Here is a 12,779-nt window from a genome sequence, read left to right as displayed (position 1 = left end):
GGTAGTGGTGGTGGCGGTGATGGTGATGATGCTGACAGTGGTTGTGGTGGTGGTGACGGTGGGGGTGATGGTGGGGGTGATAGTTGGGGTGGAGGTGGGGGTAAGGGTGGTGGTGGATGTGGTGGTGGTGACAGTGGCAGTGATGGTGATGATGCTAGCGGTGGTGGTGGTGATGGTAGGGATGATAGTGATGGTGGTAGTGTGTGGGGGGTTTTGAATGCACCCAAACTTTTATGAAGTCTTTTAAAGTCGCTATTGAATACATCTAAATTTGAATGGAATTTAAAAAGTCTGAATTGAATAAACCTAGAATTGTATAGACTTCTATAAGATCGTGATTGAATACACCTAAACTTTCAAACTTCTTTAAAATCTTTTAAAATCTAAATTGAATACACCACAGATAATGGAACCAAGGCAGCCTAGCTCAAAGACAATCTTGACAGTGACAAATGTCGAAACTCCCTTAGAGCATTTCCACCCATTTGTCATGGCAAAAGATAAGGGAAGGTAAGGGTTGTTACTATTCACATGAATAGTGCATGCCCTAGCAATTTTTTTGTTGGTTTTCCACCCATTACCATGGCAATCCAAGGGCAACCGCTATTCACATAAGATATGATGAGAGGAATTTGTATAGAGTTTTGGTGTGGAAAGTGAAGAATATGAATAGGTATTTATAAATAAAAAAATTTAGAAAATTTTGTTATTTTTTCAATTTTTTTGTTATTTAAATTAGTTGCTTACATCACAATGACTTTAGCGTTAAGTCATCTTGCCCAGGGCCTTGCCCAGGCTAGTGGAGCCCAGCACTTGTCCTAGTAAGCCTTAGCTGCTGGAAAAAGAATTGGGGGCCTAGTGGGCCTCTTATTCGGGCTAACCCCTTCCACTGAAAATGCTCTTAGTGTTCCTCATTCAATGACCAAGTGGTGGGCATGGAAGCCCATCCCTACTCAAAACATGCAAAAGTGAGGATGGAGGTCTGGATATCTAGATTTCCAGGGCTCATCCTCAATAGTGTCAGCGAGGCAAAATGGTCCGCTACTTGATTTGCCTTCCTTGGGTAGAAATTCAAAAGTCCTAGGTACCCAATAAATATTTATGTAAATTCCCCTCTCCCAAGTACTTAAAATAAAATAAAAAATTCACTTGTATAAATAAAAATAAATAAATAAGCCTTTTTTATTTAAAACCAATACAGTTCTAATCTTGTTATCTTATACACGAATAGCACTTAACTTTTAACCGTGGTAGCAAAGTAACTTCCGATCAACCTTTGCCCTGCTTCTTTTCTAACCCTCGATATCTACCTCTAGTCGAAACTTTGTCCCGCTTTCAATTTTTGCCGGAGAAAACTATGAGGGCTTGTTTGTTACACCTTCTTAGCTTGGATTGGATTAGACAGTCCCGAGACCCAAGCTCCTACAACAACCAAAGCACCTGCAACCACCCAAGTGCTAGCCACAACCTCCGACCACCCAAGCGACATCCATAACCACTTACCATCCCAGCGCCTGTAATTGATCCAATCCCCGACTGTCATAGGAACACGCAGCCAATTCCAATCAATTTCGACAAGCACCGATGAGACAATGACTTCGCAGCTTGAACTATGGATTGTGAACAATAGCAGCTGTGCAACGATGGCGACTGTGAGATGACGACGATAGCACAAGCAAAGGAAGAAGTAGAAGACGAAGTAGATTGAGAAGAAGCAAAGAGAAAAAAATTCAAAAAAAAAATAAAAGCAAAGAGAAAAAATTTCAGAAAAAAAAACAAGGAGAAAAAATAGAATTAGAAGAAGAGGCGAAGGAGAAGAAGAATAGGAGGAGGAGGATGGAGAAGAAGAAGCAAGCGGAAGGAAGAAGAAAGTGTTGAGATGCGGAGAGAGAGAGAGAAGAAAAGTAAAAATAATAATAATAAATTTACTTTGATATATTTTTAAAAATTCAAAAATTCAAAAAATAAAAAAAATCTAGTACTTGTTATAAAATAACCTGGAATATGTGCGAATATTGAGCTGCACGTAAAGTAGATGAGACACAGTATTTAACGAGGTTCGGCTATGCCTACGTCCTCGGAGAGCAGCAGCAGTAACTTTTCACTATATAAAATAATATGGCTACAACTTTTGGTGTTTACAATATGTGTGCTCACTGAATTTTCTCTCTAGGAGAATTTCTCTCTGCCCTCTCTTTTCTCTTTCTTCCTTCTCTTCCTCTTGTCTCTTTCCTTTTCTCTCTTTCCTTTTCTCTCTTTCCTCTTCTCTCTTTCCTCTCTTCTCTTTCCTCTCTTTGTTTCTTTCCGTTTCCCTTTCTCTTCTTTTTCTTTTCCCTTCTTTCTTTCCTCATTTCTCATCTCTCTTTCCTTTCTCTTGGTCTTATTTATAGGCTGAGAAAGGATACCCGTGAGTGTACCCGTGAGTGTGCAGGTGATAAGCTTCCAAAATATTTTGTTTAATTTCTTTGTGGGCCCCATACATGTGGGCTCCGCATGTTTATTCTTTACAACAGTACTAATCCAACATATACCAAACGCAGTACAAGTGTTATCCATCTTAGACCAAACCAAACTAATCCAAGACAGTCCTGTTATTTAGTCCTCCTTCGTACCAAACTACCTGAGTGTCTTTCCTGTCTCTCAGTCTTCCTTGTTTTCTCTTTCCTTCCTCTCTTCTTTCATTGTGTCTTCTTCCCTCTCTTTCCATGCACGGCCCCATCCTTCTCCTCTCTGGCCAAGTAAGTAACTCCCCACCGCAGCAATGCACACAGCAATAAACCAATGCACGTCCCCAGTCGCTTTCTCTCTCATTTTCTCTGTTCTCTATGGGGCATTTTAACAACAGCATTTGCTTTCGCCTGTTCTTATTTGCAGAGGCCAGAGCTCAAGAAATCAGAAAGCTTCAGGCTTCGTTTGGTATCTGATTTTCATACAGTTTTTCCATTTCAGAAACGGCAAGTCTTATACATGTGTTGATCCGAGTGTAACCAGCGCCGACGTGATACTGTGAGACCCAACACCCACCCAACATGTACCTTTTCATTCTTTAGAATTTACACCATCTCTTACACTATTTCCTTCTCTCTTTCTTTCACATTCATTTGTTGAGTAGTTGGCCAGAGGTTGAGGGAAATGTTCGGGCCAAAGTGTTGCATATATGGTGTTTGATGAAACGTCTAATTGAGATCCAAAGTAACCCGAATACGCTTTCATAGTCTTTTAGACTTCAAAAACAATTTTCAGATACAGTATCAAACATTTCTCAGATTTTGCAGTAACTAAGAATACAGCCCAGATTTTTAGATTGTATCCTGGTTTTTTTTGTTTTGTTTTGTTGGGTAACAGATTTATCCTAGTTTTTTAATAGGAAATTTCAGATCATGAACCAAACTAGCCTCAGTTTGTTTTAGCTTTTTTCTAATCGTATCTGCTTATGAGTTGCATTTTTGTCTCCTGCAGTCTGGTCACTCTTCTCCGACCCAATTAGCAATCACTAAGGATCTTGGATTTACAATGTAAGAGTTTTGACTCTCATTTTTAATATGTATATATGCATATTTTGTGGTTTTTTTAGTTTTAGGTTCTAGCTGCTATAATCTGGGTCGGTTTTCTCATTTTGGTTCTTTATAAAATGTGGGTGCCATGGTTGTAGACAGAGGTCAAAATATTTAGTATATTGGCGAAGCGGTAGGATTTGAGTTAGGCAAAGGGCTATAGTCAGGGGTAGTTATTGGTACAAAAGTGATGCTATTTTATGTTTGTACTCCTGTACTGCATTCTTTTTTTATTTATGTGTTTAACATCGAGTTAGGCAAACTCACAGAAGTCTCTGAAGCAGAGAAGCCTAATATCTCCAGTGATGGGGATGCTGCCAATTCAACCCCTGAAGTATATCCTTCATCTTGCTCGCCTAAATGCTCGTTATATATCATCAACACATGAAAATCTCTCAACAAAGCTCATTCTCTGCCACGACCCCTCCCTACAACAATCTTACATGGAATTGTCACAGACATTCTACGAAGCCATGAAAGCTTGTGCATCTCTCAAGTCAATACCCATTGCCAGAAAACTCCATGCCCAACTCATTTCCATAGGATTGGACTCTGCTATTTTCCTCCAGAACAATCTCTTGCACATGTACTCTCAATGTAGCTTGATAGAAGACGCTCGTCGGATTTTTTACAGTATTCAGCATCCTAATGTGTTTAGTTGGAATACTATGATCAATGGATTAGTAGATTTGGGTCAGATGAGGGAAGCAAAGATCTTGTTCAATGAAATGCCTGAGAGAGACTCTGTCTCTTGGACTACAATGATGTCTGGCCATTTTAATAATGGGCAACCAGTGGATGCAATTAAAGTATTTGCTGCAATGGTTCAGAATTGTGAGAGTTTTTCCGACCCATTTTCCTTCTCTTGCGTAATGAAGGCTTGCGGTAGTCTTGGCAACATCAAATTGGCTCTTCAGTTGCATAGTCTTGTGGAGAAGTTAGAATTTGGAAACAACATGACTATTCAAAATTCGATTATCGATATGTACATTAAGTGTGGTGCATTGAGTTCTGCTGAGAAAATGTTTTTGAGGATCCCAAGTCCTAGTTTGTTTTGTTGGAACAGTATGATCTTTGGTTACTCTAAACTTTATGGGGTTCAGAGGGCTCTTCATATGTTTTTTCAAATGCCTGAACGTGACTGTGTGTCTTGGAACACCATAATTTCAATCTTTTCTCAGCATGGGTTTGGGGTTCAGAGTCTCAGTATGTTTGTTGAGATGTGGAACCAAGGTTTTAGACCAAATTCTATGATATATGCCACCGTACTTAGTGCATGTGCAAGCATATATGATCTGGAATGGGGTACCCATTTGCATGCTCGGATCATCCGTATGGAACCAAGTCTTGATGTCTTCGCAGGTAGTGGACTGATTGATATGTATGTGAAATGTGGACACTTGCATTTTGCACGGCAGGTGTTTAACAACATGACAGAACACAACGCAGTTTCTTGGACTTCTTTGATCAGTGGAGTTGTGCAGTCTGGACTTGAGGACGAAGCTTTAGTACTGTTTAACCAAATGAGAAAGGCTCCTATTTCCTTGGATGAGTTTACTCTCGCAACAGTTCTTGGGGTTTGTTCAGGCCAAAAGCATGTTTTAGTTGGGGAACAGCTTCATGGATATACAATCAAGGCTGGAATGATCTCTTCTATTCCTGTAGGGAATGCTCTTGTTACGATGTATGCAAAGTGTCAAAATACTCATAAAGCAAATCAGACATTTGAGTTGATGCCATTCAAAGATATAATATCATGGACAGCAATGATCACGGCATTCTCTCAAGTTGGTAATGTTGAAAAAGCTCGAGAGTATTTTGATAAAATGCCACAGCGGAATGTCATAACTTGGAATTCAATGTTAGCAACATATTTTCAAAATGGTTTTTGGGAAGAAGGCCTAAAATTGTATATTCTAATGCGAAGGGTAGAGGTTAACCCTGATTGGGTCACCTTAGTAACTTCAATCAGTGCATGTGCTGATTTAGCAATATTAAAACTTGGGATCCAAATTATAGCTCAAGCTGAAAAAATAGGGCTTGGTTCTAATGTTTCTGTCACAAATAGCATTGTTACTTTGTATTCACGATGTGGGCGAATTGAAGTAGCAAAAAGAGTGTTTGACTCAATATGTGACAAAAATTTGATTTCTTGGAATGCAATTATGGCAGGATATGCCCAAAATGGTGAAGGTAGGAAAGTGATTGAGATTTTTGAGAATATGTTGAAAATGGACTGCACACCTGATCATATAAGTTATGTATCTGTTCTATCAGGATGTAGCCATTCAGGGCTCGTAATAGAGGGGAAACACTACTTCAGTTCCATGACTGAAGATTTTGGCATCAATCCAACATGTGAGCATTTTGCTTGTATGGTAGATCTACTTGGCCGGGCGGGGTTATTAGAGGAGGCTAAGAATTTGATTGATACAATGCCCCTTAAGCCAAATGCTGCTATATGGGGGGCTCTGCTTGGCGCATGTCGGGTTCGTCGCAATTTAAAGTTAGCAGAAGTTGCAGTGAGAAATTTGCTTGAATTAGATATAGATGATTCTGGGAGTTATGTCCTTCTGGCTAATACATATTCTGATTGTGGAAAATTAGAAGCTTTTGCGGATGTGAGAAAAGAGATGAGAAAGAAAGGAATTGAGAAAAAACCTGGTTGTAGCTGGATAGAGGTTAATAATAGGGTACATGTGTTCACTGTAGACGACAGCCATCATCCACAAATGAAGGACATTTATAGAATACTTGACGAGATAATTAAGAAGATAGAAGATACCGGTTGCTATGTCAATCCAATTAGCTCATTTCTTTCTCAGTGTTATCACAGAGAAAAGCTTGATGTCGCTGTTGAGCTGCTTAGAGTGCCTGCTTGATGCCTATCTGCATAATGTGAAACCTTCAAGTTTCCCATGATTGTCACTTGGTAATGAAGCTGATTTCCCTTGATACCTCAAAGGGAGCTTATAGTGCTGGATAGGTACCGGTTTCATCATTTGAAAGGTGGATTTTGCTCCTATGGAGATTATATGTGATCTCAGGTATGGAATATATTCTCTTACTATCTATGCATTTATCCTCTGTTCCTTGTGGCTACTGTTATCACTAGTTGTTTGAGGAAGACCACTTGTTTCGAGTAGATCTATTACTCTGTGACACATTTATTTACACTCATTTATGTATTCATCCACTAATAGTGAGTTTCTCTTTATGGAACTGCACCCTGAGAAAATAATGAGACCAGAAAAATTGATGGTTCATTTACACCTCTGTTTTGCAGAATGTGATTCTCTAGCCTTCACCTTGAAGGCACGACAGACGTAATGGATAGGTTCATAATTTTATAAGAGTCTGCTGTAAGCTGACAAAGTGATGGCTCATTTGGTAAACAATCCTTTTTATCCTCCTGAAAGTTATGTTATTTTTTTCCATGTTCCTCTTGAACTATTACTCATGAATCATGATATCTAATATTACAGACGAGTTTCTTTATCAGCGGTGACAGTGGTCCACATGTTCAGCATTTATTTGATTGCCCACGTAAGGTACTTAAATTTGAAAATTTGCAAGCTTTCTTATCACTTCCACTGGAAATATATTTTGTTCTCTTTGCATATTTTTAGTCTTTGTTAGTCTTGTATTTTAACAAGGTTAAACAAATGGTTATACATTAGCCTTTTGGACATAATATTTCTATGGAAAAAAATGTGTACTAATTAACCAAAAGAGTGGGAATAAGCAATTGGACATAAGATGTTTTGATGTGTACTAGTTAAACATCATTAGATGTCTTTAGAAATCTGCACACGTTGTTGAATGTTACTATTATTAGTTGTAGCGTTATATGATTCATACAAAACTATAGCATATTGGCACTGACATGGCAAGATGTTGGCTGTAGGGTTATTTTTAAAAAGCAGAAATCAAAATCCAAAGATATATTGAACTTGGGTTGTATTTAGATGTGTGGATTTAAAATGATAGATAACGAGACTACTTAAATTTGACTATTTGAGATAGGATGGATTTCAAAACTTGAGAGAAAAATATCATTTCAATTTTTCTTCCTGAATCACTTAAATATATAAATTTCATGTTTTTTTAACATTTGATGCAAGCAATTAAACTAGGTAATCAAATCCAAATATCCAAAGGCAACCTTAGTGTTTCACACAAAAAGTAAGAAAGAAAAACTGTTTTTATTTTTCAATTTAATTTTGATGCAGGATTCACATTGCTAATTTTTTTCTTTTCCCTTCTCTTTTTTTTTTTTTTTTCCTTTTCTAGACCATTGTTTCATTTCAAACCCTTGTTTCTTAGCTTTCCTAGTTTCGGTTTTATTGTTCTTCTATAAAAAATCGTTTCTTTAGGTCACTCTTCTTTGTGTTTCAAGTGATCTATCTTTGACTCTACTCAATTGCTTGCTGTATTGAATATTAACTTCTTAGTTTCAAGCAGCAAACTAGATGGTATGTTGCTGCCGCCCACACCCAACTGCATGTTCTTATCTTGCAGTCAGTCTTAGTCTTTGCTTCTTCTGATGCATTGTTTTGTCTCACGGTATGCGTTGAAATTCAGTAAATATTTTTCATCTAGAACTCAGCATATGAGGTATGCCAGGTATAATGTAATCTTGCCTTTGTTGATTTCATATTGCAGAAACTTATGTGCTGGTGCTAGTTGATGCAATTTTGAATAATTAATAGAGCCCCTAATATCCACATTTCAGTTCCACCTTCATCTGATCCACATGGGCACTGAGCCCTCTGATTTGCTTGACTTATGAATGGAACATTTATATTTTTCAAGCAACATTTTAAAGGTCCCACCCATTAATGGGAATTTCTCATGGTTTTTTTTTTTCTTTGTAGGGACCAATTTCTGAGTCTGAATGTCATAAGGAATACCAGCCATGGTCATTAAACTCGCCAAAACGAGTTAATTTACAATGCCATGGGACTTTGGTTCTCAATGAGAAGTGAAAAATAGGACTGCTTGCTTTCATAAATATTTTTGCGCAGTCCACGATTGGCTGCCTATATAGCTCAATGCAAGCCAGTGGGAGAAGCCAAAATGTGTTTGTTAGAGCCATTTTGAAAAGTAACTTGTAGTGGCAAGGGGCTTGTAGATCTAGTGGTTAAGATAAAGAGCAGTAACCTAACTTGTAATGGTTGTTAAATGCATTAAATCCCTTTTCCCTTCATCTGTATCTATATATATATATATATAAAGCAAAAGGTAAGAGAATGGTGAAATATTCAAAATACCAGAAAGTTGTAAGCCGGTTAATAAGTGTACTATTAAGCCCAAACATCGAATTTCTAATGAATGACTTCAATGAGCAACCAAGGATTGCCAAAACAATGAGAGAATCCAAAATTATTATATGAGCCAATAAATTGAAAGAACACCCATTGCTGCTGCCATAACATGATTGATTAGAGCATAAATTCCAATTACACGTTGGATTTTTAATCTTAGTGTTCTATTGCCCCCCTTAAACTCTCTGAATTTAGCATCAATTCCTCCATCATTAAACTAGGAAGATTAGATCCTGGTCCTACATCCATTTTCCTCTACAAAAGCTCAATAACCTTTTGCCAACGGAGAGTTTAACCTAGTGAAAAGGGGTTTTGATGGTCTGTGTGTGTATCAGAAAACTTTATCCTTATAGTTTAGATTAACGCTTGTACTGAAAAACGGCTCAATAACTTTTTTTGTCGAATTAATTTCTTGAACCATTCTCGTCAAAAAAAAAAAAACAAAAGATAGAAGATAGTTTCTGTTTGGGCTTCGGGCCTCAAATTACAAAGGAAAAGAAGCCCAAACAATAAGAAGGAAGAGAGTTTTAGATGTCTTTTGAACTTCCATTTTCAAGAAATAAAAAATTTATATATAAAATCGAAGATAAACAGAGAATTGCGGTCTCTCTTGTTCTTCCGAATTTGCATGTTCTCCTTGTTTTGAGAAAGCTCTTGTCTGGTAAGTGGACTGAAATTATTCTTGGCTCACGATTCCGTACTTATTGTTCTCTTTGTTTTCAACTCCAATTTCAGTTTGAGTTTTGTTCATTTCTCTTTTGGGTGCTTGACTTACTCATTGCTTATTTCAGTTTGAGTTTGGTGATCTTTTGCAAATGGTTTGTTTGAATTGGAACAGAATGCCATATAAATTTTCCATTTTGAATGCCCATAGCTGGGTTACTTCTATTTTGCATTAATTTCTTCTGTGATTGGTTATTAGATTGTTGTTTCATTTAGGAGAGGGAGCCATAGCATCCCTCCACCTTTTCGTAATTAGCTGTGGGAGGACTTCAGGTGGGCTTAGCCTTGCTCATCTTAGTGAGTGGATCAGTTTTGATAGATTCAGTGTTTATTTTATTAGAATTATTTCCATTATCAGATTTTAGTATGTGATCTTTCACTCAGATTTATAGCATGTTCTTATCATATTGCAAATACCTGCACGTCACTTCTAAGGGGGAGGGTGCTCATGTACCGGTTTTGAAACTAGTCCTGATGATAAGATATATTTTATTATGTGACACAATTGTTTCATTTAAAATTGTATTTTCATGTAAGCCAAATATGAATCCTACAAGATGATTTTCGAAAACAGAACATTTTTTTGCTTTTCCTTCGCAATGGAAGTTCTGGACAAGTATTGCTTAGATTGTTGATTTTGCCTCAAAAGGACATTAACACTGGTTAGATTGTTGATTTTGCTTTTTCCACTTTTTAAATGATTTTCCAATGTGAATAAGGTGTGGGACACAGTAGACTACCTAGAATGAAATGATCATGCAATTTGTGAGTGTCCACGTATATTTGCACACTTAGCTTCTGATGACTGTTGGAGTAATAGCTACACTATGTAGGATAAGGAACTAAATGCTAGTACGTATTTAAAGGACCTTGATAATGTGCACTGTTAGACATGGATAGACAAACTAAAATAATGAGAAGTCTTCTATCAGAGCTAGAGAAGCGTCGTATATGAGTACTTTGTCAGTGAATTAAACACTCTACTGAGAGGAGCAAGTGTCCTCCATGACATTTGCAATTACCTCAACAGTTTTCATTTCCAAGGCAATTTTAGTATTTTTCCTATTTTTTTCTACCGTTTCTACAGAAAGAGAACCACTCAGTTTTACTTGGCTTCTGACTAATCATCCCCTCGAACTAACATTGAAAGTATGTTTTGGTCAATTGCGTCTAAGAAATTTGAATGAGTATCTAACTTGTTGTACGCTGTTCTGCTGACAGTGAGATGGTAATGTTTTAAGTCCCTGGATATGAGGAAGAGCTTTTCTCTGTTTCTCAGATGAAAAGATGAACAGTCTTTCTATTTTTCATGCAGAGGAAGTAGAAATTAAACAGCAATGTTCTACGAGCATGGTAGTCATATAATTAAGGTCTGTTTGTATGATGGGCCAGTAACCTGGGATTTATAAATGTATAAGTTGCTTTCTTAGATTTAGCCGCATGTGCATGAAGATTGGTGCCTTGTTTCAGACTTATCATTAGCAATCTTTTGAAGCAGCATATAACTTATACTGTTATTACACTTACTGTTATGATTATGGTTGTAATTGGTCAAAATTTTTAAGAAACAGTGTTTAAGAAGGCTGCTGAGATCATATGGTTTAAAGATGCTGTGTAACTTCTTTCTTTTTCTTTTTTAATCTTAATTTTTAACTTTTTTTAATCCTTAGGACTTTTCAGTTATTCGCATTAGTCTTTGTGTAATCTTAAAAGCCTAGACGCAGAAAATTATAAGTGAATTACTAATCCACCAACGTGTTTGCTCCATTCACATATTGCTATATTAGAAAACTGTGGCTCGATGCAGCCTGCAAAACTCTTATATGATTGTCTTCTTTTTTTATGAACTTTAACATGACTCGTTTGTTTAGATAGTCAGAAAGGGAAAAAGAAAAAGGGAAATAAAGGTTGTGCCGTTGTTTTTTCACTGATTAAATTTATGTGCCATCAACTAACTGACTGCATTTTCTGAAGCTGGCCAGGTTCTCCAAACATGGGAAACAAGCCTGTGAAGCAAGAAAGCGAAGAAATTTTCTTGAAAGTTGTTCCTCCGTTGGACCGTACATATGTTAGGTGGCTTGCCCGAGATCTTGAGAGGATTCACGGCTTTACACCAGCTAAACCTCGTGCTGTGAAGCCCCCAGATCATTATATTGAGTACATGCATCTGAATGGATGGTTGGATGTGGACTTGGCTGATCCTGATCTAGCCCATTTATTCAAGTAGATAGTGAAGGTGATGTACTTAAAAGAAATATTTGTATTGGAATTTGAGTACATTTCATGCGTTGTGAGATACCACAAATTTATATTTGAATGAAGCATCTCAAACCTCCGATTGATGAAAATTAGAGTTTGGAGAAATTAAATTAGAGTGTGGATAAAAATAAAACACCAACTATACAATCTGTAGAAGATGCTTCAAAATTATTTACATTTGAATTTTCATGATATGAAAGTTTCGCATGTTCACCACGACACTAGCAACATCACATCAGGTTTACAAATCATTACCAGGTCGCATTTACATATCTTTTACGCATCCGTCAATTATTGGACCTAGAAAAGAAGCTAATTCTTCTGTTTTGGGCATTCCCCAAAAGTACAATTGGAAGGTATTTAGGTATTAAAAAAACATATCATTCGCTGGCCTGACAACTTTCCCGGGCTGGGAAATTGATTCTTATCAAGGTTTAAAAAATTGATAATACTAACAAAAATGCCTAATATTATCGCTTTTTTAGGAGGATGATATTTTGAAACCTATCCATTTAATTATTAATAATTCCAAGGATAATATCGGAAAAATTTTGGCGCCAAGAATTTCACTCTCTCTTCATCAACATTTGGACAAAGTATCAATATCGATAATATCAAGATATGTACATGGATTGGGAAAAGAAAAAAAAACCCACATCTGTGCGTTCACACAAGGGCAATGTCAACCAATCTCATATCTATATGGGTGACATGTTAATAATTACATGCAAAACTATTATAGGTTTTGAGATGGAGAAATTTTTGTAACCATCCAATATATATATGACATGTGAAAATATATTATTTTTATGTACTATGTGTATTGAAGAATATTTTTACATGTTCCATGTGTATATTGGATGATACTCGAAACATACAAAAATTACTTAGATAAAAATGCCCGATATATTATTCA

At 36.8% G+C, this 12,779-nt stretch overlaps 2 protein-coding genes across 8 annotated transcripts; both read left to right on the top strand.

Annotated features, from left to right (window-relative positions):
* LOC18772064 (pentatricopeptide repeat-containing protein At2g13600) lies at positions 2,331 to 8,761 on the top strand. Of its 4 annotated transcripts, none has more exons than XM_020565028.1 (7): positions 2,331 to 2,738; positions 2,875 to 3,006; positions 3,460 to 3,515; positions 3,824 to 6,563; positions 6,841 to 6,944; positions 7,040 to 7,105; positions 8,432 to 8,761. In XM_020565028.1, the coding sequence occupies exon 4, from the start codon at positions 3,860 to 3,862 to the stop codon at positions 6,434 to 6,436; it is 2,577 nt and encodes an 858-aa protein (XP_020420617.1). In that variant the 5' UTR covers positions 2,331 to 2,738; positions 2,875 to 3,006; positions 3,460 to 3,515; positions 3,824 to 3,859; the 3' UTR covers positions 6,437 to 6,563; positions 6,841 to 6,944; positions 7,040 to 7,105; positions 8,432 to 8,761. The 4 variants fall into 4 exon arrangements, with proteins under 4 accessions (XP_020420617.1, XP_020420619.1, XP_020420616.1 ...); XM_020565030.1 differs by having other exon boundaries at positions 3,824 to 6,601; positions 7,040 to 7,100; XM_020565027.1 differs by having other exon boundaries at positions 3,824 to 6,601.
* LOC18775161 lies at positions 9,431 to 11,973 on the top strand. Of its 4 annotated transcripts, none has more exons than XM_020565064.1 (3): positions 9,457 to 9,542; positions 10,826 to 10,974; positions 11,587 to 11,973. In XM_020565064.1, exon 3 carries the CDS (start codon positions 11,598 to 11,600, stop codon positions 11,829 to 11,831), a length of 234 nt encoding a protein of 77 aa, XP_020420653.1. In that variant the 5' UTR covers positions 9,457 to 9,542; positions 10,826 to 10,974; positions 11,587 to 11,597; the 3' UTR covers positions 11,832 to 11,973. The 4 variants fall into 4 exon arrangements, with proteins under 4 accessions (XP_020420651.1, XP_007205064.1, XP_020420653.1 ...); XM_020565063.1 differs by having other exon boundaries at positions 11,579 to 11,973; XM_020565062.1 differs by lacking the exon at positions 10,826 to 10,974 and having other exon boundaries at positions 9,431 to 9,542.

The sequence above is a fragment of the Prunus persica genome, chromosome G6 (assembly GCF_000346465.2).
Source record: "Prunus persica cultivar Lovell chromosome G6, Prunus_persica_NCBIv2, whole genome shotgun sequence".
Lineage (NCBI taxonomy): Eukaryota > Viridiplantae > Streptophyta > Magnoliopsida > Rosales > Rosaceae > Prunus > Prunus persica.
Note: the sequence above shows the minus strand (reverse complement) of the source record. Positions and strands in the feature narration are given on the sequence as shown.

Bases quoted from the DNA above. Each gene is read 5' to 3' on its own strand.
- LOC18772064 (XM_020565028.1), top strand. From the start codon at position 3,860: ATGGGGATGCTGCCAATTCAACCCCTGAAGTATATCCTTCATCTTGCT.
- LOC18775161 (XM_020565062.1), top strand. From the start codon at position 11,598: ATGGGAAACAAGCCTGTGAAGCAAGAAAGCGAAGAAATTTTCTTGAAA.